At 38.8% G+C, this 25,629-nt stretch overlaps 2 protein-coding genes across 3 annotated transcripts; both read right to left on the bottom strand.

The window, feature by feature from the left end:
• Positions 1-124: 124 nt before the first annotated feature.
• LOC121782875 (peroxisome biogenesis factor 10-like) lies at positions 125-4,012 on the bottom strand. 2 transcript variants are annotated; one of them, XM_042180859.1, is made up of 11 exons: positions 3,653-4,012; positions 3,386-3,417; positions 2,936-3,025; positions 2,478-2,572; positions 2,159-2,345; positions 1,890-1,959; positions 1,716-1,794; positions 1,031-1,164; positions 768-862; positions 512-594; positions 125-415 (listed from the first exon to the last, which is right to left on the bottom strand). In XM_042180859.1, exons 1-11 carry the CDS (start codon positions 3,852-3,854, stop codon positions 313-315), a joined length of 1,170 nt encoding a protein of 389 aa, XP_042036793.1. In that variant the 5' UTR covers positions 3,855-4,012; the 3' UTR covers positions 125-312. The 2 variants fall into 2 exon arrangements, with proteins under 2 accessions (XP_042036793.1, XP_042036794.1); XM_042180860.1 differs by having other exon boundaries at positions 2,255-2,345.
• Positions 4,013-10,966: 6,954 nt separating this feature from the next.
• LOC121780670 (trihelix transcription factor DF1-like) lies at positions 10,967-12,541 on the bottom strand. The gene is made up of 2 exons (XM_042178289.1): positions 12,144-12,541; positions 10,967-11,906 (listed from the first exon to the last, which is right to left on the bottom strand). The coding sequence occupies exons 1-2, from the start codon at positions 12,419-12,421 to the stop codon at positions 11,315-11,317; spliced, it is 870 nt and encodes a 289-aa protein (XP_042034223.1). The 5' UTR covers positions 12,422-12,541; the 3' UTR covers positions 10,967-11,314.
• Positions 12,542-25,629: the final 13,088 nt, after the last annotated feature.

Raw genomic sequence — 25,629 nt, 5'->3', positions numbered from 1 at the left:
AAAAAATAATATAAACTGTTTTTTACTCATAACATAAATTTAATAAATACTACTACTACTACAAATAAAATTATTACTCCATAAACAAATAGTACATTAAAAAATTTAATAACACAAAACTAAATAGATTAAAGTTATGACATTTAATGAAATCGGAAACCAAGATTATTATGTTTTACAAATTGATAAAGAGCCAATATTATTTACTTTTCAGTTCAAATTTAGGTTCACATGGTAGAAATTGCTATTTTGACGAATATTACAGTGTAGTACAATCTAAAAACGAAATCACGACGGATCTCTTCCCTGTATCTAAAAATCGGAATGGTACAAGCAAACGAGGCTAGAATGAGTCACGGGCGAACGACAAAGAGGGCACTCTGGCTTCTCATTGCACCACTCCATAATGCAGTTCCTGTTAGTGAACAACAAAAGAAAATAGCATCAAGAGATGAACGAGGTTGCATTCATCTATGAAGTTTTCGGCAACCTGAAAAAATTGAGCCCGTACCAGCAAAACACGTGGCCGCAAGGAGTGGCTGTTGGGGACTGGCGATTGCTCAGGCAGAGTGTGCATTTGCTCAGCACTTGAGACTGAGAAAGAAAGAGTCATTCTTGAACTTATAATTATCGATACCAGAATCTTTACCAAGTTTGTATCTATGGCGAGAGCCATTGTGCATCTAGATGATGTGTGGGTGACTTTTATACGTTATGAATGCAGGTTACGGGTATACGTTTGGAGAGGTATTTGGCAGTGCACATACCTCTGAATTAGATGTAGATTCTGTTACTAAACTAGTCTTTGCAGACTCATCAGCTATGAGATGACCTTCCTCGTTCAAAACGGGTAAACCTCTTCCTGCCAACGAAGATATTAGAAGTTCTTAAGTAGTAACGAAATCAGCAAACTTCAAAAACCAAGAAGCATATAATGATCAAATATTTTTCTTCAAGATATGATCTGAAGACTACTGGTATGAAATCTGGTAGGTGATAATGAAATCTTCAGAGTCAATTGGAAAATAACCTGTTGAAGTTCGATAATCTCCAAGGGATGTTGGCTGAATAGAAGTTGCAAGAGAAGATAAATTGCTCCTCCTTAATCCTTCTGCAGCAATTATACAGAGCTGAACTAGAAGGAAAACGCCTAATATTTGATATCTGTGTCAAAGGATGAACTTTAGGCACCGGCCTTATTCAACTAATCATATAGAACTACTTCATTGGAAACATCTCAAGAGAAATCACACTGGGAACTTAATGTAGAGAAAAAAAAAGTGAGGGCATGATTAATGCATTTAATTTTTAGAGTGATAACTCTATATATAACTATCACTCGGAATGTGAATGATGTAGGGGGATAAAAGGTGAGGGCATGATTAATGCATTTAAATTTTAGAGTGATAACTCTATCTGTAACTATCACTCGGAATGTGAATGAAGTTTTCAACAGGAGAATAAGGACAAATTGCATCAATGCATAAGGGTGTTCAGCAACTAAAGCCTGAGCAATGGGAAGAGACGTAACGTATCAGATAAAAAAAAGATCACTCCTTAAAAAAAGATCACTCCTTCAATTTAGCACCATTCGGTAGGAAGACCTATCAATAAGAGGTACCATAAACTCATAAATTATGCCAGATGAGTAAATTATCAGAATCTCTGAGCATGATGATAATACAATTTACGGAGTAAAATTTTTAACAAGTTACCTAGGCCTTTGATTGGTTGGTTTTCCAATAAACACATAACGAATTCCAGAGGCTCGTTTTGACAAATGATAATACAGGCCTGTGCAATTAGAGAACGGTATGAGAATCATAAAACAAGATAGTTATTCTTCAATTAAAACATATCTTATAATATATAGAGCATAACCGATTCACCTTCAAAATAAAAGAACATGAGGTTTGTGCGAAGAAGTAGCATGAAAAGCTCACGGCCTATAGGTAGCACCTGAATCAAACAGTACAAAGGATAAATTACTTTGGTTAAGGATTTCATGAAAAGCTCTTCTGGTTAAATCTGCAAACGTATTAATCAGGAAACAGTTTATAACGGACATCAAATCGAAAGATGGAAATCCATTCACAAAAATATGTCCTGGTAAGGTTTTACAGTATCTAAGCAAGATTAATATGGTAGAAGTGCATACTGAGGGCAACCTCCGAACTGCAGAAGACCACATTCCTGCTATTCTGGCTTTCAATCTTGACAAACTAGATGATGTAACTTCAGCATTTCCAGATACCTGAATTTGACTGCTTGAGGTACTTTCAACTTCCATGGCGTCGTTAGATAGTAAATCGGCCATAGTAAGGCCTCGGGAAGCAATACGCGAGCTGCAAACAAAAGAGATTGAATAGTTTAGCATTACATATAATTATCCATCACTCCAGCACCTTACGCTTCAAAGAATCAGAAACTGATAAGCAAGCAGGAGAGATTCAAGCATTATATGGAACTTTCAGAACCTTATCCTTTCAGCAATATACGGGAATGCTGTCTGGTAAAGAATAAATAGAGAGCGCCTTGCCGGAGTTGGAGGAAGTCCATGTGGTCCTGCAACCTGTAATTGTTCCATAATTTTCTACATTATTAAAGTTCTAAAGGACTATGCTCGGGCAATGCTGAGCCAAACAGAAAAAAATTACAGGAATTGAATACAACAATATGGTGATTGAGAAACATTATTTTGGAGGCGACTAACTGATGAATATACCAACAGTACTAATAACAAGCATCTAAGGCTCATATTTCTCGAAGAGACTTTATCTAAGAACATAGTACCACTCAGAGCAAAATAACACCATGAAGAAACTATCCTCCATTTAAATTCAGCAGCACTATTATGTACCTCGTTAAGGTCGACTAGTGCTATGTGCTTATACACCCAAGCAAAACAAACTAAAGCATATGATGCGAGATGCACCTGAGTGATGTCACAATACTCTTCTCCAAGGGTCTGTTTTCCTGCACCAGTGGTTAATAGGAAATAGAGCATCTGGCCCAAAAGCTTTGTCTGCACAATGAAATAACCCAGCCTTGTTACAACAAAATCTCACAAAATTAAAAGTACATAGTCACATTCTCAGAAATCACAATTCCATCAGCTAAAACACAGGCGGCTCCTAAACCAATTTATGCCCTACTCCAGATTTAAATTATGTATGCAATACTGCAATACCACATCTTAGAAACACCACATCTTAGAAACACAGATTGATATCTACTACATATATCATTAAACCAGATTAGGGTTCATGCATACTAAAACAAGAGACTGACAAACAAAACGCAGCAGATTCATAATATATCACATTTTAATTCAAGTCTAAATGCCTAATTTCAAAATCTAACTTGTGGAGATTGGGGAAATCACCTCACTCTGATATGCAACAGCAACTCTTGTACCTGAAAAAAAAACACAGGATGCATAATTACATTGACGTAATCAGTGAGAGCAATGCTCAAAACAGAATTTCTCTAATACGTTAATTAGTTATTCAATATGATCGAGCAGATGAAATTGGAAATTAATAGAACACACGTGAATTTCTATCTTCTCGGAATCTAACGCCACAAAATTATAACCACGAATGATGATTTAGATTAGAAGGGGGAAATTGGGTAGATTAGTTAAGAATACCAAAGAGGTGACGGAAGGCGTCGCGGCAGGCGTCGTAGACGAAGGAGGCGTACTGCTCGTCCTTCTCAGCTGCTCTCATTATTTCTGGCTGCGCCGCCAGCGGAAAGGTCCGTACGCCGCCGCCGCTTCCACTAGGTCCGGCATCCGAGGTGTTGCTGCTGCTGGCATCTCCCATGACCGCAGCTGCTTCTGTAATCCCCATCCTCCCCTCTTCTGCGGAGATATCCAGTGTTTCCAGAAAAGAAAATCAAGACGGCGCCGTTTCGGTTTGGGATGAAATGAACTGATGATAACTGTGATAAAATAAAATGGAAATGTAATGCGAAGCAAATACTCCAATGCCAAGAATCAATAGGATAGGGAAATGCATATTGGGATTAGGGCGATTAAATCATTTACTTTCTCTATTTATAAATATCATCTTGAAATTAAATACTATACTAATTTAATTAAAATACAAACTTTATTTAAATACTATACACTTTAAAATGTGGAATTAATGTATTGGCGAGAAGTGGTAAATCCAGATACACCCATTTGTTTGAATTTGTTACTATTCAAGAACAATGAGGAGATCCTCCTCAGGTATATACATGATACATCCATTTTATCTTTGAGAGCATCCACAGCAATAGCTCAGCCATAGCCTAGCCACAAACTTCTCCTGCCACATCATCAATACTAGAAATCCTCCTGCCATATCAGAAATAGCTCAGCCATAGTCTAGTCATATCATAAATAGCTCAGCCACATCAATAGTCACATCACTAATAACACAATATACGGAATTTAATTTACGAGACATATACGGGAAACATTAACAATACTATTTTAATTTTTTTTTAAAGTACAATAAATTAAAAAAAGTACAAAAATTTTAAAAAAGTACATTAATAAAAAAAATGACATTCAAAATCGCAAAAAGTACATTACTTAAAAAAAATCACTCGTCGGCTCCCTCGCCTCCGTCGTCGCCGTCGCCACCGCCACCGCCGCCTCCGTCGCCACTGTCACCGCCGCCTCCGCTGCCACCGCCGCTGCCGCCTCCACGCAGATCGTCATTCATGCTCTCGAGCAATGTGAAGAGAAATCTCTTCTCCTGGGCTATGCATATAATAAAAAATATTAAACTTATATTTATTCTTTTATCTACTATAATAAAAGTTATATTGAAATTAAAATTTATAAAGTATTCACAAATTTAATTTTTATTATAGGTAAATTTTTTTATTAATTTTAATTTTAATTAATTTTTATAAAATATTTTATAAATTTTAATTTAATTAAATTTTATTAAAAGTAAAAAATATCTTATAAATCTTAACATTTAAATAATTACATTAATCTGGTTAATTAGATTCATTATTAAATTATTAATTTGGCCAAAACATATTTGACCGAAGTATGCATAAAATGAATTCTGCGGTTAAATAATTTATTAGACTCAACTTTAAATTTGATAATTTACATTTCTATAAAAGAATTTTTTGGTTATACACATTAAAAGTATGTTACATTTTTGTATCAAACAATATGTTTTTATCTAGAATTAATATTTCAGTAAAACTTATCGGTCAAATATGTTTTGGCCAAATTAATAATTTAATAATGAATCTAATTAACCAGATTAATGTAATTATTTAAATGTTAAGATTTATAAGATATTTTTTACCTTTAATAAAATTTAATTAAATTAAAATTTATAAAATATTTTATAAAAATTAATTAAAATTAAAATTAATAAAAAAATTACCTATAATAAAAATTAAATTTGTGAATACTTTATAAATTTTAATTTCAATATAACTTTTATTATAGTAGATAAAAGAATAAATATAAGTTTAATATTTTTTATTATATGTATTATAGTTAAAAATATTTTACAAATTTTAATATTAAAATTAAAAATAAAAAAATAAAAAATCCGCTGGGCTATGCGCTGGGCGATCGGGGCGCTGCAATGGAGCCGAGCGGATCGCCCAGCGCATAGCCCATCGGATTTTGACCGCCTAGCGCTAGGCGAAATTGATTTCCGGAAAACCGCTCAGAGGTTTTCGGCTCCTCCAATGGTTCGCCTAGCGACCGCCTAGCGCCGGCGCTCGGCTAGGCGGTGCGCTAGGCGCCATTGTGGATGCTCTCAAATACTCCGTATTCCTTTTCTTTGATTCCAAGGATTGAAAGTTGTACATTTTGAACTTCACACCTCGTTAATTAATACTTCATCTGTTACATAGTAATAGAGTCATTTTGTCATTTTGATACGTTCTATAGCAATATAATCATTTTCCTTTTTAGTAAAAGTCAACACATTTTTTCACATTTATTTTACTCTCTCTTACTTTTTTCATCTCTTCATCTCTCTACCTTTTTCATTTTCCACTTTATTCTCCTTTTACTTAACCCTATTTTGTAATTTGGTATCCCATTTGACATTCAAATCTTACATACATTGATGGAATCCACTAATTGCAACGCTAAATCAACACAAGAGTAGAAATGATCATTCTCTTTTATTCTGTTGTTTTTAAATTCTATGATCACGTAACCTATTGATATTCAGGCAACCTGCAACAAATATATTTTTTGAAATAAATGTGCACACTAAAAAAAATTTAAGAACTTTAATTTGTGTTCCTAAATAACTATCTGCACAGAAACAAAGCATCATCAGTTTTGACGTCCCAGCTAAAATTAAGGAAGCAAACAAAATTGTCTCATATAAACAAAACAAAAGATAAAAGGTTTAGTGCACAGTTGTTTCTTAGCTTAAAAATATTTTTCTTTAATTGCGCTCTTAATTTTGACTAATATTTGAAATTTTATAACACAAGTAATATCATCTCCTTATAAAATACTTAAGTTTGTTGTAATGACTGCCAGAACAAAAAACTCGAAAAATTAAGGGGATTTATTTTGTATAATAGAATAGATAGATAGCCCAAACAAATAACTCGATTAAGTTAATTGGATTTATTTTTATGATAAAATAGCTAGATCAAAGAAAATATAGATTTATTTACTGTTTGGTTTGATTAATGTATTGATGTTTAAATTATTTGAGAATTTATTTTTTTCAAAATTATAAATAAATGTTCTAAAATGTATTGTATCATGTATTTCGATTTTATCACATTGTTTTGAACAAAAAAAAAATCAAAGGCCCAACAAATATTCAGTCCACTCAGTTATATTGAGACTTTAGAGCAACAAGCCCAATACTGAAAGCAGAGATGTCTTAATTTTTAGAAGGGAATTTTAAAAAATTGTTATTAAGTTGAAAAATGAAATATATTGGATATTTTTAAATAAAAAGAGAAATTCAAAAAACATAAATTTTTTACTCCAAATTTCATCCAACATAACATCAGTATGCAAATTGGGACAATGCAATCTTCATCACATTCAAGTAGTGAAAACAATTCATATGCAATCCTAGCTTCATTCTGCGATAACAATTCAAAATACAAGTAACGAAATTGATATGCACAGTGATAAATGATAATGCCTCCTCCTTATGGAACATTTCAAGTAGCGATGAGTGATGCCTTTGTGTAGATTCGTCTTCCAATTTAAAACACAGAAGATGTAAGCCACCAAATCGAAATTGAAAATTTGGAATCAGAAATTGAAATCAAATATGATAAATCGAAATTCTCCTTCCAAAATTGAAATAATTATATAATGTTGACATGTCTCAAATAAGAATATGACTCTATTAATGCAATACAAAAGAAAACTAAATATGATCTCAGCCAAATCGTTTTTTTTCAATTTTGTACATTAGAACTAAGAAAAAGTTAATTAATTTGATGTAAGATATAGTAGAATTAATTTATATCGCATGATTACCTAGTATTTAAATTGAAAACATTTCTTTAACCGAGTCAACTCTCATTTCTTTATGAATCATAGAATTCCGTATCTCTAGTTGATTGAATAATTTAGAAAAAAGAAAAATAGAAAAAACAATAATTAAAGTGAAGAGGTGGAGAAGAAGGGCATTAGTGAGTTATGTCTGTATGCGTGTGCAGCCTGCTGCAATGGTCGACAATCCTAATCACTTTCAGAAATAAAACCTAAACCTCTCGGAGCTTCTTGGTATGATGGAATGGAATGAGGAGGGAATGGAATGAAGATGGGAATGGAATGAAAGTGGAAATGAAAAGGGGATTCCATTCCATTCTTGTGCTTAGTAAGCACAAGGAATGCAAAAGGAATGGAATTGTTATTTCTTGATTGATTTCATTCCTATGTTTGATAACTACAAATTAATATAGAAATATGTTTAAAACTTCACACACTACACACATTTCACATACTACACATACTTCACACACTACACACATTTCCCACACCACACATTTCACACACTACAAACACTACTCACGTTTCAAGCATCCTATTTTTGAGTTTTTTTTAGCTTTTAGATTTTTTTTCGATCCAAACCGAAACGAATAAAAACTGAAATTTTTCAAAACTTTAAACTGAATCAAACCAAAAAACTGAACTAAATTTGAAATTTTAGATTGTGTGAAGTGTGTGTGTAGAGTGTGTATTTCGTGTTGTAAGTGTGTGTAATGTGTGTACAATGTGTATATTTTGTGTTGTGTGTTTGGTTTGTGTGCAATGTGTGTATTTTTTGTGTATAGTGTGTGTAGTGTGTGAAATGTGTGTAGTGTGTGAAGTGCGTGTAGTGTGTGTAGTGTGTGAAATGTGTGTAATGTGTGTAGTGTGAAATATGTGAAATATGTGAAATGTGTGTAGTACGTGAAATATGTGAAATGTGTGCAGTGTGTGTGGCGGGATTTTTCAATTATTAAAAATTTTAAAATTTTAATTTTATTATAAAATTGTGATGATATTAAATTTAAATATAATATAAAATAATATTAATATAATTTTGTTAAAATTTAAAATAAGAAGAAAGGAATATGAAATGGAATGGAATGATCATTCCTTAGCTAAATGGATGGAATGACTATTCTCGTGTGAATAGTCATTCCAAATGGAATGTTGATTACTAAGAAAAAAATTTAATAAGCAAAGGAATGGAATGAAGTTAGGAATGTCATTCCATTCCCCCGTTCCATCATACCAAATAGGGCCTCATAAAGTTCCAGGAACCTTTTTTCCTTCAATTCGCGCCGCTGGGTCCGCCGCCGCCTCCCCACCACCACGTCACGCCGGAAAAAGTATTGCCACGTTCATTTATTGCTCACTTCTTCCCACCCTACTTTCCACTTTCATGCTTTGTAGAGTAGTATCATATTTTTACACGTAACGTTTAAATATTGATGATTAATTTCAGATTGAAGTGTAATCATGAGCATGAAATTGTCGATTCATAGTGTGTTTTTTATTAGAGCATCCACGGGGCGTTCTAAGGCGCGCCCTATAGCGCGTCAGGTCAGCAGTTTTATCCTCCTATCCTCTCACCTGCAATGGGACGCCCTATATATTTTAATATTGTTCTGTTAATTAATTTAAATGTTTTCAAATATATAATGCAAACTAATTTAAAAACACAGCGAGTAACCAAAAATCGGCAAATATTGCATTAATAATTACACAAAAGTTACACGATTCAAGTTGGCTAATCTACGCAATTCCCAACTTCCGGCGCAACTCATCCATCAACCCCCGAAGAATTTCGGCTTCGGCGGGGTCCGTACACTTCTTGAGGGTCTTGTGCGTCTGCAACAACGTCTTCGCCATCGAGGTTGCTGCCAACGACTCATATGCGGCGGCAGTCGCGCTCGGGGCCGGGATCGGGACCGGGATCGACGATGGCGCGGCGGCGGCCGAGGATGACGTTGCCGCCGCCTTCCCCTTGGCCTTCGCAGCCTTGACGCCAATGGGACGTAGGGAGGACATCGGTGTGCCGGAACTCTCAATGTCCTCGTACGTTCGATTGAGGTCCATCGAACGAGTTCCGTTTTCGCTGCTCGTGTAACCACCAGCTTCGGTGGTCTTCGTCCTCTTTGTCGCCCCGGTGTGCAGAATCCCGCCTTCGAACTTCTGCTTGTCCCTCAAGAGCGCCCAGATGGCCTCGTGCTTGAATTCGCCGTACAGGGACTGGTACGACAACAGCGCTTTAGCGCGCACGTCGCACATGCTCTCGCCGCTCCTCTGCGCCCTCGCGCACTTCTCGTATTCCGACGAGAACAGGTTGATTTGCCGCTTCACCTGGTCCCAGTGCTTGCAAAGCTGTTCCCGTTGGCGCTTGTACACGCTCGGCGGCTTCGCCGCATTGTATCGCTCGGCGATGCGCTCCCAGTACGCCTGCTGCCTCTGGTTGTTCGCGAATATCAGGTCCTCTGATATATCCACCCAACACCTCGCCAATACGAGGGTTTCATCCAGCTGATAGTTCGTACGGCCGGGGGCATACTCTTCACAAGTTCTCGGAGGTGGCAACTTGTACGCGCGTTGCCGGTTCCGCTTCTTTTTGGCGGGGGCGGAAGCCGCGTCGGCGGCGGCGGCGCGGCGGGAGGGGGCGACGGGTCGGTTTGGAGACAGCTCCATGTCATCCAAACCGTACGATTCCGTACTGAATTCGGGATCGTATTGTGTGTTGGCGTCGAACGGCCGATATTCGTCGGATTCTGTACCCGGCCAACGCGCCTCCCCAAACATTAGACTGTTGGGACTTGCATCCATTTCATCGAAATAATAAAAATATGAGTTTCGAGAGTGAAATCGTGAAAATTAAACGTTACAAATGAATGTGGGGTAGGGGTATTTATACAAAAATTAAAAAACGCGTGGCATCGTCGGCGACCATCGTCCGCCGATCCCGCAAAGGGCTGCCCGATGGCGCGGACGATAGCCCATCGTCCGCGCCCATCGTCCACCGAGCCCACAATAGCGCGGACGATGGCTCGGACGATAGGCCATCGTCCGCGCTTCAACCGCGGACGATGCATTGGGCGTGGGCGTAGGGCGCGGACGATGGCGGGCACCCACAATGGGGCGGACGATGGCGCCCGCGGACGATGGCACGCATCGGGCGTGCCATCGGGCATCCCATTGTGGATGCTCTTAGATCTGTATCATATTGCAAATGGTGTTTGCTACAACTTGTTCCGATTTTGTACACAATCAAGATTTTGGTTTAAATGTACATGTGACTTAATAGAAATGATAATTCAAACACATGAAAATATTTAATTTAGCATAATACAATGTTATTTTGATATCTGAAATGTAACATCGTTTTGGTTGACGACTGATAGTGCCACGTAAATACATCACAGGCTATGTTATCGCCGAATAATTGGTTGGATGAAAAATATATATCCTTGTATAAATACATATATCATACTTTCGTTTTCAATCCGAACGTGCAATAGACTTCCAAAAAACAATGTTACTACATACGGAAAGGAAATTAATTAGGGCTATATTTTAATCGAAGTGATGAACCAAACATAAACCCTAATTCCTTGTGAGAAGAAGAAACACAGTGATCATGCTAGCTGATGCTTCCTTGCAGATCTTCAATTAATTCTCTATATATAAACTACTCAAATAAAGTCAAATTTTCTCAGTTCTCTTCTTCACCTAAATTTCTAGCTAGCAAAATCCAAACACCAATTTTTTCTCCTGCATTTCAATCTAAAAAAAAGCGCATTTCAATTTTTACCAGCTCAAACCATTTCCTCAATTCCGATCCAGATCTCGCCGGATCTCATCCTCTCCGCCGCAATTCGATCCGTACGAAGGCAGATCGATCCTCTGGCCGGTGATCCTCTCCAGATACGAGACGATCATCGCCTCTCGGCTCTTCTCCATCGCCTTCTCGTGAGCCCTCGCCGCCGCCTCGCGCTCGAAATGCGCCACCTCCTGACTCCTCCACGCGTCCTCTCTCGCCCTCCTCTCCTCGTTCAGCCGATCGATCACCTCCGTGAACTTCTTCTGCAGATTCTCCTGGTGACCCACCACCTGCTTCACCAGATTCTCGAAGAATTCCGCCATCGGGCTGATTACCTCCGGATCGGCCGTTTTCTTCCTCCTCCTCCTCTTCGTCTTCTTCGCTTCCTTGAAGTTTCTAGAAGATTCCTCTTCGTTGACCGCGGGCAGCCCGGGCAGGGGTAGTGGTGTTGAGTTAGGCGCTGTTTGGGTGGTGTCACGTTTGTATATGGCTTCGAGTTCGCTGAAATGTAGTCTACTTTTGGCGTCCAAACAGGCCGTTAGAGCTTCTCCCTGCCTCAATTCACTGTTTTCATTGGATACTTGCGCTGGAAGGGGTTCCCTACACATAAATTTATTAATGCACATATTTATAAAAAAAAATAAAAAAAGGACAGTATGTATACAATTATGTAAGTATAACGTGTAGTAGTACATGAAATTGAAATGGCTTTACTAGATAAAGTAGGGGGAAAGAGAGGGCTATATTATGTGAACACTCAATTTTCCTGAATAGAAATTGGGCGTTTGGAATTTAATAGGACGTACAAAAAATAAATTAAATTTGAATTTAGTGTACCAAAATTGGGAGTGGAGCATTCCGAGGGAAGATTGTCGGGCCTCGGGCAGTTCGTATTGCTCACTCCCACGAAGCAAATAAGCATCTCCTCTCTCGCTGAGGCCGAGTTTGAAGTTGAGGGGGAAGTAGGCGCCGCCGCCGCCGCCGTAGTGGTGGAGATGTTGTGGTTGAGTGGAGTGGATTTGGTCGAGGATGTGGGTCGGGTTCATGGAGAGCAGAAGCGGGTTATCGGGTTGCGGCGGGTTGTGGATGCCGGGGGTTTCGAAACCCGAATGCATCGTTTGTTTTGTGGTGGAGGTGAGATTTGCAGAAACCCTAGAGTGATGGGGAGGATTTTTGAAGAGAGGAGGTGATAGGGGTAGAGAGAGAAAGAGAGAAAACCTGGTTGAAATTCTGTTGGAGAGAAGTTTGTGACAAGATAAAGGGGGGGGGGGGGGCGGGGACCGGGTTGTCTGTCGGGTTGGACTCGGCCCGTTTGTGAGGATTTCAAAACTTTCGTATTCTGCATTTCATTTTCTTAACCGAGAGTTGAATGGGACATTTCATATACAAGAGTTCATTGAAAGGTCTCAATTTTAGTAAAAGGATGTTTTTTCATAATTGAAATAATGAATGTGATTGGACAAAGTTATATTTTGAATAATTGAAATTTTGGTGGGTTTTTTTTAATGTTTTTTGGATTTATTTATTTTTATGAATAATTAAAACTTATGGCACAAAAATTATCTAGTCATGACATATAAATGGACATTATGAATCAAATGTGCCAACCTATGTAATGGATTTGAGAAGCTTCATGCCATTTAGTTCCGTTTGTTAAAGAATTATTAGTTGGACACACCAACTCATCATGTCACTTGATGTATAAAGATTAAAGACTAAAGAATTTTTGCTCAAAGGTCATGTATGAAAGTTATACAGTCCTATACAATAATAAACGATAGTAAATATCAGCAATGGGTGGGAACATATTTATAGACAAGATGTATATAAAAGTTTTTATGGTGTCTCGACCATAATAACTTCAATATCTAGTGTATAGCAACCACAGACATATTTGCATCAAACGGTTAACTAAATTGCATGCTGTTAGTATTATATTTTGTGTAATTAACACTATTGTAATGCCACAACATTTTATTTGTGGAATCAAAAGAGAGAAATGGAGAGATAGATAGATAGATTGTTATTAAAATATTAAAACTTCTGTTCTTTGATTTAGGTCGTCACTATAGTGCAAACAAACTATGTACCCGATCTATATAAGTATATATAATAACTCATTATTCTAAGTTAGTAGTAGTTTGTTTCTGTGTGAAATAATAGGAAATTGTTTGTATTTCATGTCAATTTTGAATTAAAATAAAATCTAAACTAGGTAAAGACTTTTTTTAAACAATATCGTTTCAGTATTGAAATTAAAAAGAACAGAGAAAAATAGTTTAGATGACAAGGTATTTGTCTATTTTTCTTTCAAATCTACTGAAATACCAAACCTTGTTGTTCTGATGTGATTGAGAGTCGACATAATTTTTGGTGTTACGCCCACCCTCCTATCTCATATTGTTGCACAATTCGATCTAGTTCGATTCAACTGTCATTTTCCAAACACATTCTCGAATTTTTGAGATCAAACATGAACTAATAGAAGTAAATATCGTGAAAATAGAATAGAAGGTTCCCAATTTTTAAGATCAAAACCTTTCTCTCGTGGTGATTGATTGAGTCTTTGTGCACAATGATAGATTGGGTAAAAGGTAGAATTAATACACCGTAAGCAAGATTTGTGATTATAGAGGAATAGATGTTGTCCAGAACATGTTTATTAAGTGCTTGTTTAGTAGAGAGGTCAGGGAAAAATCTAGGGAGGAATTGGAGAAATTTTGAACTCCGACGTATCACTCTGCTCCGGCCAAATCCAAATCAACGTCACGACGTAAGACAAAATTTGCCAAGTAATCAAACAGATTAAACTTATTGGATCATTTAATATTTCACTTAATTATAAGAGTATATTTTATGTATTATCATATCATACACAATAAACGTCAACTAAAAACCGAATCCACTCCACGCACAACCTTTGACAAATTCATATACGTGAGTATGATTTATTGTCCCTTCAAAACCACTATGGAGTACTACTAATACAAAGAACCTCAAGCCAATTACTCATCTAGTTAATAACTTTTCATTTCATTTTATTTTACATATAAAAGTTATCATTCCCTCCGTCATAGCTAAGAATTTAAGATGACACACTTTCATCTATAATTTGTTTAATGATACATTTCTATTTTTGAAAACTCTATCTCTCTTCAATTAATTCACCTTATCACTTTTTACCTCTCAAATTCAAATACATTCAACTTTCTTCTCTTTTCATTTAATATTACATCCACATTTTCTCACTTTAGTAGTGGACCTCGCATTCCATGCTAACTTAAACTCATTCTCAATTCAATTTTGGAGTCTAAACTAATGTACTCCCTCCGTCCCATAATAATTGTCACTCTTTTTCATTTCGGTTCGTCCCACAATAATTGTTGCACTTCATTTTTACCATAAATGGTAAGTGGGTCTCACATTCCACTAACTCACTTCACTCACATTTTATTATAACTAATATAAAAAAGTGAGTCTCACATTTCACTAATTTTTTCAACCAACTTTTCTTTACATTTCTTAAAACTCGTACCCACAATAAGAGTGACAATTATTATGGGACAGAGGGAGTAGTATTTAAAAGTAGTACACACGTTCTAATAACTTTTTAGAAGTTACTCACTTTTCATTACGTTTCTTAAAACCATGGACGGACATAAATATATTGGGGGAGGGGCTAAGCCCTTAATGAATCTTTTTTTACTTTTTCTCTATTAATTGTTTAAATTTTATTCAAAAATTGTGTAAATTATAGTGTAAAAGCTCCTATAAATTATTAATTATCTGCATTACTCAAATATATATAGTTTAAAATAAAATTTAAAAATTTCAGCCTATATTGATAAATATTTCTACGTACGCCATTGGTTAAAACCAATATCCCGTCAAAATGTGACAAAATTTAAGGGACGAATGGAGTATCATCTTAGTCGGGACATAGGATAGGGTTAACATTTAAAACTCGTATTACAAAACAAAACCAGATTAGCAGACAACATCAAATCAGTGGGTATCAACACAGAAGCCAAAGTGCCCAAATGAAAAAGGGAAAATATGAACAAAATCGAACAAGAGATTACTAGTATTGCTGTACTAATTGGAGAGAAATTGGAAAATGCTATAGTGAATTGAAAGTGGAGACAGAAGACAAATGGCACGTGTGGTTGTACGTGTGTGCAGCAGAGCAGGGCAGGTAACTGCAGAGAAGACATTCTGAAACGGAAAGATGGCGCACGTGAATGTGTCACTGTGTTGCTGTCTTCTTCACTGCATTAATTTCTGTGTCCACTCAGTTAACGCCACCCCCCCTCATCCAACGCCCCACATTCACTCTTCCTCCTCACTCCGCTTCAGATCTCGCCACGCGTCGGATTGAGAAATTCCGATTCTCTCCTTGCGTATAAATCTCCTAAATAAATAAATATACTTGTCTTGCGAGTCTATAACTGTATTTTTTTTTGTTTGTATACTTCTACAAAATTAAATAAAACGAAAATATTATTATTGTCTCTCTTTTTTTAAATTAACTCTTATACTATAGATAGGAGGAAATTAATAGATAGGAGGAAATTACAACTTATGTCAAGAGGGCTCGAACTCGGTACCTCACGCAATAATGTCTAAGCTCCTTGCCGCTAGGACAAAGAGGCTCTAGACGAAAATATTATTAGTCTTTATTCCATTTGTATAATGTATTAGTATGATTTTTTTTGGCATGTTCATGTTCGTCAATATTTACTCCATCCGTCCACGAAAAATAGGGCACTTTGTAAATAACACGGATTTTAATATAGAATTTGTAAAGTAAGAGAGAAGGGAAAAAAGTAAGAGAGAAGTAGTGTTAGTGGAAGGTGTGGTCCATATTATTAGTAAGAGGAAAGGGAAAAAAGTAAACGAGAAGTTGTTGAAAGCTTTCCTTTTTTGAAAGTGGCCTATTTTTCGTGGACGGAAGGAATACTATATAAAAAGGATTTGTATTTTTGACCAAATAACACTCGATAAAAAGATTGAATTAATAAGCAACCAAATAGTACAAGTAATATATTGTGGTTTACTTTATTTATACTATTCAGAAAACATGTGTTCTTGCGATTGGCCCATTTTGATTTCTGCATAATTTGTGGCAGTCTGATTTGTTTTTACCGGTTGGCCCATTTTAATATGAGACTAGTTTGTTTTGTGTTACATGTTTTAGTTTTAGGATTCGTTTAGTATCGTAATTTTGGCTAAAATGATAAATACAGTAAGTGGAGCTTCAGAGCTAAAAGATCATGTGTCATGATCTTTCAATAATTCTTAGGGGCTTCTTGATATGTGGAATGAAATGGTCATTTTAAATGGAATGATGATTCCTAAAAAAAATTTATCAAATAAAGGAATGGAATGGGGGTAGGAATGTCACTCATTCCATTCCACCATACCAAGTAGAGCCTTAGTATCCAGACTAAGCTTTAATGACTATTTAGTCATGCATGTAGCCACATTGATCCTTTTTTTTGTTCATTTTCGTCTTCGTTTATGTTTAAGAAGTGTCTGATTTTGGTATTTTCAAGTGGTGTTTCTTAGGATGTATTACAGTATATATAATAGCATGCATCTTATTGCTTAATTGTATTCTAAATACTTTATTTCCCACTTAATAATGGAAAAAAATGCATGTTTCATATGGTTTGTCATTTATCATTATCTATTGCATCATAACATAGAAAATAATGGATACTATAACAAGCAATCCATCTTCTACGATGTGGATTTTTCAAAAAACTAATGGTTACAAATTATCTTTCAGTCGACATCTTATAGAATTAGTAACATGATATTCTCAAGTTTCAACCTAGATTGACATCGATCCTGGTGTAGAGATGGTGGAGGGTGATTTCCTTATTATTCAAAATTTCCTTTAGTTGTGATTTGCTTTCCTAGTTAATAAAATTGGTCCTATTACCAATTAGGATTTCATTTTGGTTAATTCCTTTTATTTTGTTTTCTTCGAGTTGTATTTTCTTGTGCCTTAGAACTAGTCCTATTTAAAGGTCATAGTGTGAATGACGAAACCCACATCTATGATCAAATTGTTGAGATTTTCAGTAATCCAATTAATTTATGAGTCGTTTCTGAAAGTACATTTGAGCTTCTAAAATTAGCAAGTTATATCTCCACATGCATGGAATAAGTGAAAATAACATTCAAGGAAAATCGCCTTACATATAAAAGGAACATGTTTGCCTATCTTAAAATTCATGAGTTAGTTTATGTAGGTACAGTCTAGGACTATAAAATACTACCTAAAGACAAAAATGAGACGTTAAAAATACGACAAAGGAGTGACCCTAAAAGTACATCATTTAAATTTCTATAAATTTAGAGGCCATCAATGGTTATAACATGGAAACGCTGAGCCCATTTGGCCGTTAAAAGAGCCAAATATAACTATTGAAATTTGATGGGTGTGAACAACAATATGGAGCCAAGTGTTAGAGGAATAATAAGAAAGACAAGAAAATTACGATTACAAATTTAGTCGAGATCTAAATAAACCATGGGTCTAAACTAATTTTAACACAAATACGAAATATGCATATATAAAGAACTTATTAAAGTAAATCATGACGAACTGAGAGAGGAGATGAGACGCAAAGAGTATATAAAAATCAATTTAAGACAAGAAAAAATTAAACTACTAAGCGAATTTAACAAATTTTGAAATATGTAGAAAAAATTCGAAAAAATTGGTGATAGCATATATACATGTTGATCATGTTATTTTCGAATGCAAGTGTTCAAGTAGGCTATAATATATATCTGTTTGTCTATTGGAATTTATCTCTTTGTTTCCCTAAAGACTTGGTCTCGTGCTTCCTCGGCTGGATAGACGTTCTTTTCATCAAATTTGATAATAAAAAAAAAAAGCTTTGGTGCTCCCTCTTCTATGTGACAGTGTGGTCCATTTGGTGGCTTAGGAACAAAATTGTAGTATTCAAGAAGATTGTCCCAAATTTCAAACTTGATAAGAGACTCTTACTGTGGAGGCTAGGTTCGTGAACTAAAGGATGGTGTTCAAAGTTACCCTTTGTACCGGAGGAAATATGAGGAGTTAAGCCGGGTAAGAAGATGGACTGACATCTAGCATAAGGCTAAGGTTGCAATCAAAGAACACTAAAGAGGTTTGTCTTGCCCCAGGTTTGATGGAAAGCTTTTTAACCTTGCTTACTTAGTGGTGTGAGCTTTGAGTATGATTGTATATATGCTTATTTTTGCTTTTGGTTTAGCGTTAGTACTTGATTTTCTCTTTGATCTTTTAGTTGGTTTGTACTTTTATGGGAATGTTGTTGTACTGTTGTTCACTATCTTTTAGTTTGAGCCTTTTATTTATAAAAAAATGACCAATGATTGCGACTAACAACATGAGATTGGGTAGAAAATAAGAGATGTTTTTTTCTTTTATTTTTTAACAATATGATACAGATGAATTTAGAAAGTGGAATTATTAAACTGTTTGTCTTCTAATTTATTAAATTATATTTATGAAGTTAGAACGCATGTCAATGCTTCATTCAGTAGTTGTAGTTTGTTCTTGCACTAAATTTTGCTTAATTTGTTAGATTATACTCCTACGTATAAGAAAAAAAATGTTTCAAAAAATATCAAATGCATATAAAGTTGAAAGACGAAAATGTAAAAACGAAATCATTACAAAGTTTTACCAACAAGGAAGAGGCGATGTTTGAAAATTAAAATGAAAACCTATAAATCTAAAACTATTTAGTTATATGAGTGTGTTTGATTCTTGAGTTGATATCTTGCTTTGGTACATACTTCCTCCGTCTCCTATGTTATTTGACTTTTTTTTTTATTTCGACTCGACTCAAACTATTATTTATATTTTTAAAGTAAGAATTAGTGTATTTAATTAATAGGAGTAGTATATTAGAATAATTAAGTATTTCTTTATTAAGTGATCTTTCATTACATTTAAAATATTAATTTAATTAAATTAGAAAATTAATCCCAACTTTATGATCTAAAATAAAAAAAGTGTAAATACCATGAGATTGATGGAGTGTTGTTATACAATTTCGTTGTATGACCTGATTGTGGTTGCTTTTTGTATCTATATTACTAATGGTACTACTGATTTTGATTGTCTTCTAAGTAAACCAACTTATATTAAGAGTATTTAATTACTTACCGTACTTGTGAAGATTGACACAATCGACTAATACAATCTGATACACTAGCAATGATATTTTGTTAAAAATGAGATACAAATAGATGTGAAATTGCTTTAAGCAAGAAAATCAACCAAATAAGTTAAATTAAGACAACATATCATACTCTTGTAATTGGAAATATGCTAATCGATATCACTTTGTCTTCAAGTAATACAAATCATTTCTAAAGTTACCCAACAAAATCTTCATTATGAACTCACTAACTACGTATTCCCTGAATCTTTTAAACATCATCAGCCGATCTAGTATTTATAACATGAAAATGCTTTGCCCATTGGGCCGTTAATAGAGCCCAAAATAAAATATTAAAATTTTATGGTTGTGACCCAATTCTAGACATATACTATTACTTATATACTTATTCAGTTTTATTCTTACAAATCAGCTCATATATCTGACCCATATTTTATTTCTTTATACTCTCCCTCTCTTAAAAAATTAATTTTTTAAAATAATAAAAAATTAGTAAAGTAAGAATTTTTTTTTAAAAAAGTGTATTAATGGAAAATATATATCACCTCATTTAAAAGAAATAAATTTCTTAAAATAAAAAACTTCTATTTTTAAAAGACGGATTTAAAAAAAAATACTTTTAGAAAACGAATGGATTACCTGATATTATTTGTTCGATACAAACAACATTTGCTAAATCTTGACTCGTGACCTTTGAATCACGACTGACATGCACCGTCCCATATTCGTCACAACAATATAATTTAGGTCGAAATATTTATTCCGTACTCACCGTCGCATATTAATTGTAAATCCAATCATGCCCTCAGGGGCGTTGCGCAATTGGCAACAGAGGGGCAGATCTTGCTGCAATGAGTCTGGGTTCGAATCTCACTATTGTTGTGTAGTTGCTTCCATCTCTCAGGCACAAGTGTGAGGCCTTGGGAGATGGGCTTCTGGCAGCCAGTAGGTTAAAACCTCCCCGTTAACAGGCTACTGCGTACCCTGATTGAACCCCTTCATATGATGTCGGGCCGGAGTGTGGGGGCCGCTAAGGCGACGGAATCGCCTTTTTGCTGCAATGTAAATCCAATCATTTACTATTGAGAATCAAAAGTAAGATCTAAATAGATTCGATAGTCAGAGAAAAGTCGTCCTAGCTAGCTAGTTGCCCATAGTTTCACAGCACTTTTATTTAAGTATCCACTATAGACGGCCTTCACCAATAGCCCCACCCCTTTTTTTGTCCAAAGCCCCAATTTTTTGTCCACAACCCCAATTTTTTGTCCACAACCCCAATTTTTTGTCTCCGCCATTATAGGCTGACACTTCCAATAGCCCCGAAAATTTATAACCAATTTTCATTTTAATTTTTTCATTTCGTTTTTAAATCAGTGGAATTGAAATAATTATGAAACGAGTTAATTGAGACCGAATATTCGTTGTATTTGCAAATATAAAATTATAAAACGAACGTCCAAATAAATACAAATAAAAACGCCGCCCCCGTCTAATCGGTGGCGGAGTCTGATTCCTCCTCTTCTCCGTCTCCTTCTCCGTCGCCCTCGCTGCCGCCGGCCGCCGCAGCCTTAGTACCATCATCAGCCACGTGCAGACGGCGCTGCAGCCGACGTATAAGGTCGGGGTATATATTCTTGATGTATGGGTCGGCTGCGGGGCGCGCGATCCAGACGGTGGCATAGGCGCAGGCTGCGGGGCGCGCGATCCAGACGCTGCCGACGATCGGCGGGAGGAACCGCCAGCTTCTCTAGCACGTCGGATAGAGGAACGTTGTCCCGGAGGGCGGGAGCGCCTAGAGTGTGTGGCGGATGGCTCTTTGGCTTGCTCTTCGTTCAGGTCGAACGATTGCGAGCCGCTGCCATTGCTGTAGTCCCCGGCAATGTTGTGTCTTGTCCGCTTCGGCGTCGGAGCCTGCTCTTGCGCTCAGATGGCCTTGAATTTCGGGTAGTCCTCGAGAACTAGATACTCCTTCCACATTGTGAACTTGGGATAGCCCAGCACGTTGTATTGGCTCATCGGAAGTGCTTTCACGTCAGCCTCGCTTCGGCCACTCTCCGCATGGAGCAGGTTGTTCTGATATATGCCCGCAAACCGCCGGGTGGGCGACAGAATACTAGTACACTTCTTGCGGAGCTGTTCCGCGTCACGCGATCTGGCACCGCGAGGTTTGAAGTCGTTGTAGGCCGCAACGACGCGCTTCCAAAAGCTCAACGCGTTCTGATCGGTGCCCAATATGGGGTCGGATGTGGCGGCATCCCACGCCCTCGCCACAGCAACGGACTCCTCCTTGGTCTAGTGCGTGGCCTTTTGCCGTCCGGCTGGAAGTGAGCCACTGGAAGCTCCGCCAGTCGCGGAACCGATGCCACTGCCCGATCTGCCGGCCCCGCTGACATTGCCCGATCCGCCATGGCGACGGCCGCTGTTAAGGAGAAACTCCCCTAACAACGAGTAATTCCTTCGAGAAGTCGCGGGAGCCTTTGCCCAACGATCAATCGCGAGAAGAATAGGTTTGAACGTGAACAAAAAGATAGCGTAAAAATATTTTATTTCTTGATGGTGAAACAAAATACACGCCTATTTATAACTAAGGACCCTAGGGTTGATTCGACCTACGATCCGGGAAAGAATCAACGAAGAAAACCCGGAAAGGAGCTTAAAGCCCGCTCAACTAGAAATATCCAATAATTAAATAAAAGATTAGGAAAATAAAGCAACGAAAAATAAAGAATCTAACTAAGCCAAAAAATAATACTAACTACTCCTCTTCACTTTCGGCCGGTGGAGAATTTCGCCAGATGCTCCGGCGGCCGCCTCTGTCGTCGTGGGCGATCCCTCGCGATCGTTCTATCCGGTTCCTTGTCGACCTTCTCCGACGTGTCGAAGTCCGGTTCTTCCATCAGATGCTCTGGCCTCGTCTCCTTTAGCCTCGCGGAAGGTTGCACCGTATCAACTCTCCCCTCCTTAACAACCTCCTTGTCCTCAAGGAGCAGCCCTGGGAATCTCCTCTGCACCATCGTAACCGGTTCCCAAGTCGGAGCAGCTCCACCATCATCCTCCCATTCCAGCAGCACTTCCTCCACGGTACTACCCTCGCTCCACACCACGCGCCGATCCAAGATCCGCCTAGGCTGGACCACGGGCCTGCCATGCGCGAATGCCGCTGGAAACGCCGCCGTGCCTCCAGACGCCCTCTCCACAAACGGTTTCAACAAGTTCACATGAAAGACGTCGTGAACCCGACTACCCTCTGGCAGCTTTAAACGGTACGCGACCTGCCCGATTCGCTCGAGTATCTCAAACGGCCCATAAAAACATCTCGCCAGCTTAGTAGATAACGGACGTGCCACGGAGTGCTGTCGATATAACTGTAGCTTCAACAACACTCGGTCCCCCACATCAAACTCCACGTCCCTGCGATGCTTATTTGCATTTGCCCGCATCCTCTGCTAAGCCTGCTCCAAGTTCTTTCTCAACGTCACAATCAGCTCCCCGTGCTGCCTTATCATCGCTGCGACATCAGGTGGGGTCGCGTTCGACGGTTCAACCGCGATCAGCGACGGCGGCTCCCTGCCGTAGAGTGCCGTGAACGGCGACGTCCCCAAACCTTCGTGATAGAAACAATTCAGGGCCAGCTCCGCCCACGGGAGGAAATTCACCCACTTGGACGGCTTATCCGCAGTAAAAGCCCTCAAGTATTGTTCTAAACCACGGTTACGCACCTCCGTCTGACCGTCGGACTGCGGGGTGATAAGCGGTCGAAAAATGGAGCTTTGTGCCGCTCAAACGAAGCATATCTTCCCATACTGCGTTCAAGAATACCGGGTCACGATCTGACACCAACGTTTTCGGGAACCCGTGATGCTTTACCACCGTGTCTATGAAGACGGATGCTACCTTCAACGCGTTATAAGTGCTTGGCAATGGCGCAAAGTGTGCGTATTTGGTGAGGCGGTCTACCGCGACCAAAATGGCTGTGTACCCCCGAGATTGCGGCAAGCCGGTGATGAAATCCATTGACACGTCCTCCCAAACACGAGCTGGGATTGGTAAGGGCTGCAATAATCCCGCAGGTTTCTGCGTCGAATACTTTGTCGTTTGGCAATCATAACAGGCATTCACAAAGTTCTTCACATCCTTTCGCATCCCCTTCCAATAAAAGACTGCTGCTAGGCGTTTAAATGTTCGGTCCACCCCAGGGTGCCCCGCGGTTGGCGCCGCGTGATACTCCTGCAACAACACATCCTTCACTGCAGAATCCTGGCTAACATAAATACGCCGTTTAAAGTAGATTAGCCCCCCTGACATAGATACACCCGGGTCCGCTGTACCTAACTCCAAGGCTGTCTGCAGCGCGATCATATCCGCCGTCTGCTGGACCTCGCCGCGCAGTATATTCAGCAGCTCGGGAACCGGGCTGGAGATCGCCATCAGCATGCTCGCATCCTCCGCGGGGTCGCTGGCTCGCGGCTGATCCGCGTTCTCTTCCCGCGACACAAGGGGGTCGTCCACATCTCGCCTAGAGAGCGCGTCGGCCACCCTATTTGAGACGCCCGTCTTGTACTCAATTCAGAATTTATACCCCATCAACTTCCGGGCATAGAACTGTTGATCCGGCGTCTGGATTACCTGTTGTAATAACTCTTTCAAACTTCTCTGATCACTCCGGATGACAAACTCCCGACCCAACAAATATTGGCGCCATTTCTGAACCGCCTCCACAATAGCGTAGAGCTCCTTATGATATGTCGAGGAAATGCGGCGCCTTGGGCCCAACTTTTTACTGAAGAACGCCACTGGGTGCCCATCTTGTAGTAATACTGCCCCTATGCCGAAATCTGACGCATCCGTTTCTAAGTGAAAGGTCCTCGCGAAATCGGGGAGGCGCAGGACAGGTGCGGTTGACATTGGCGCCTTTAATGCCTCAAAACTCGATTCCGCTGCCTGCGACCATACGAAAGCATCCTTTTTCAATAACTCGGTAAGAGGGCCTGCGATGGACGCATAGTGCTCCACAAAACGCCTGTAATACCCCGTCAGGCCCAAGAAACCCCGCAATTGCTTGACAGTCGAAGGCACCGGCCATGATCTCATCGACTCAATTTTCGCCGCATCCTCCTTGAGTTGGCCGTCCGTGATGATATGCCCTAAGTATTCGACTGTTGTACACGCAAAGGTGCATTTCGAAAGCTTCACAAAGAACTGGTTCGCCTCAAGGATTGCCAGAACCTCGTTCACGTGCCGCACATGAGCCGGCAATGTCGGACTGTAAATGAGTATGTCGTCGAAAAAAACGATGACAAATTTTCGCAAGAACTGACGGAAGAGGGCATTCATCGCGGCCTGGAATGTAGACGGGGCGTTCGTCAGGCCAAACGGCATTACCAAGAACTCAAAATGCCCGTCGTGAGTCCGGAACGCCGTCTTATACACATCCTCTTCGCACATTCGGATCTGGTGATATCCCGATCTCAGATCTAACTTAGAGAAAAACCTCGCCGATCCCAATTCGTCAAATAACTCATCTGCCGTCGGTATTGGGAAGTTGTCCGGCACCGTCGCTGCGTTCAATGCCCTGTAATCAATGCAAAATCGGAACGACCCATCCTTCTTCCGTATAAGCAACACCGGGGATGAAAACGGGCTTTGACTTGGGCGAATAATACCCGAATCAAGCATCTCTTTGACCTGGCGCTCGATCTCCGTTTTCTGGAAGTACGGATATCTGTAGGGTCGTACATTGATCGGCTTTGTCTGAGGAAGTAGATGAATCCTGTGATCAAAGATGCGCTTCGGCGGCATCCCCGTGGGTAACCCAAACACCACGCTGTGCGACTCCAACACGGCTAACATAGCCTCCGGAAGATCCCTCGGAAAAGCACCCGCCTCCCCCACTGCCGCGGCGGCGGGCTGCTGCTGAGGCAGAGGTACCATCTCAAACACATCGCCGACACCCTGCAACGTGAGCAAGGTAGAAAAACGCCGCAGCGAGACGGTCTGGGCGGCCGGTGGTACCAAATTCAGGCGGATCTGCTCTCCATTCTTCACAAACTCCAACGTGTCTGTGTCAAAGTCGTTAGTCACACGACGGAGTGACTTCAGCCACGCTCTCCCAATAA

This window comes from Salvia splendens, chromosome 20 (assembly GCF_004379255.2).
Source record: "Salvia splendens isolate huo1 chromosome 20, SspV2, whole genome shotgun sequence".
In the NCBI taxonomy this organism is placed as follows: Eukaryota; Viridiplantae; Streptophyta; class Magnoliopsida; order Lamiales; family Lamiaceae; genus Salvia; species Salvia splendens.
This window is presented reverse-complemented; position numbering and strand designations above follow the sequence as displayed.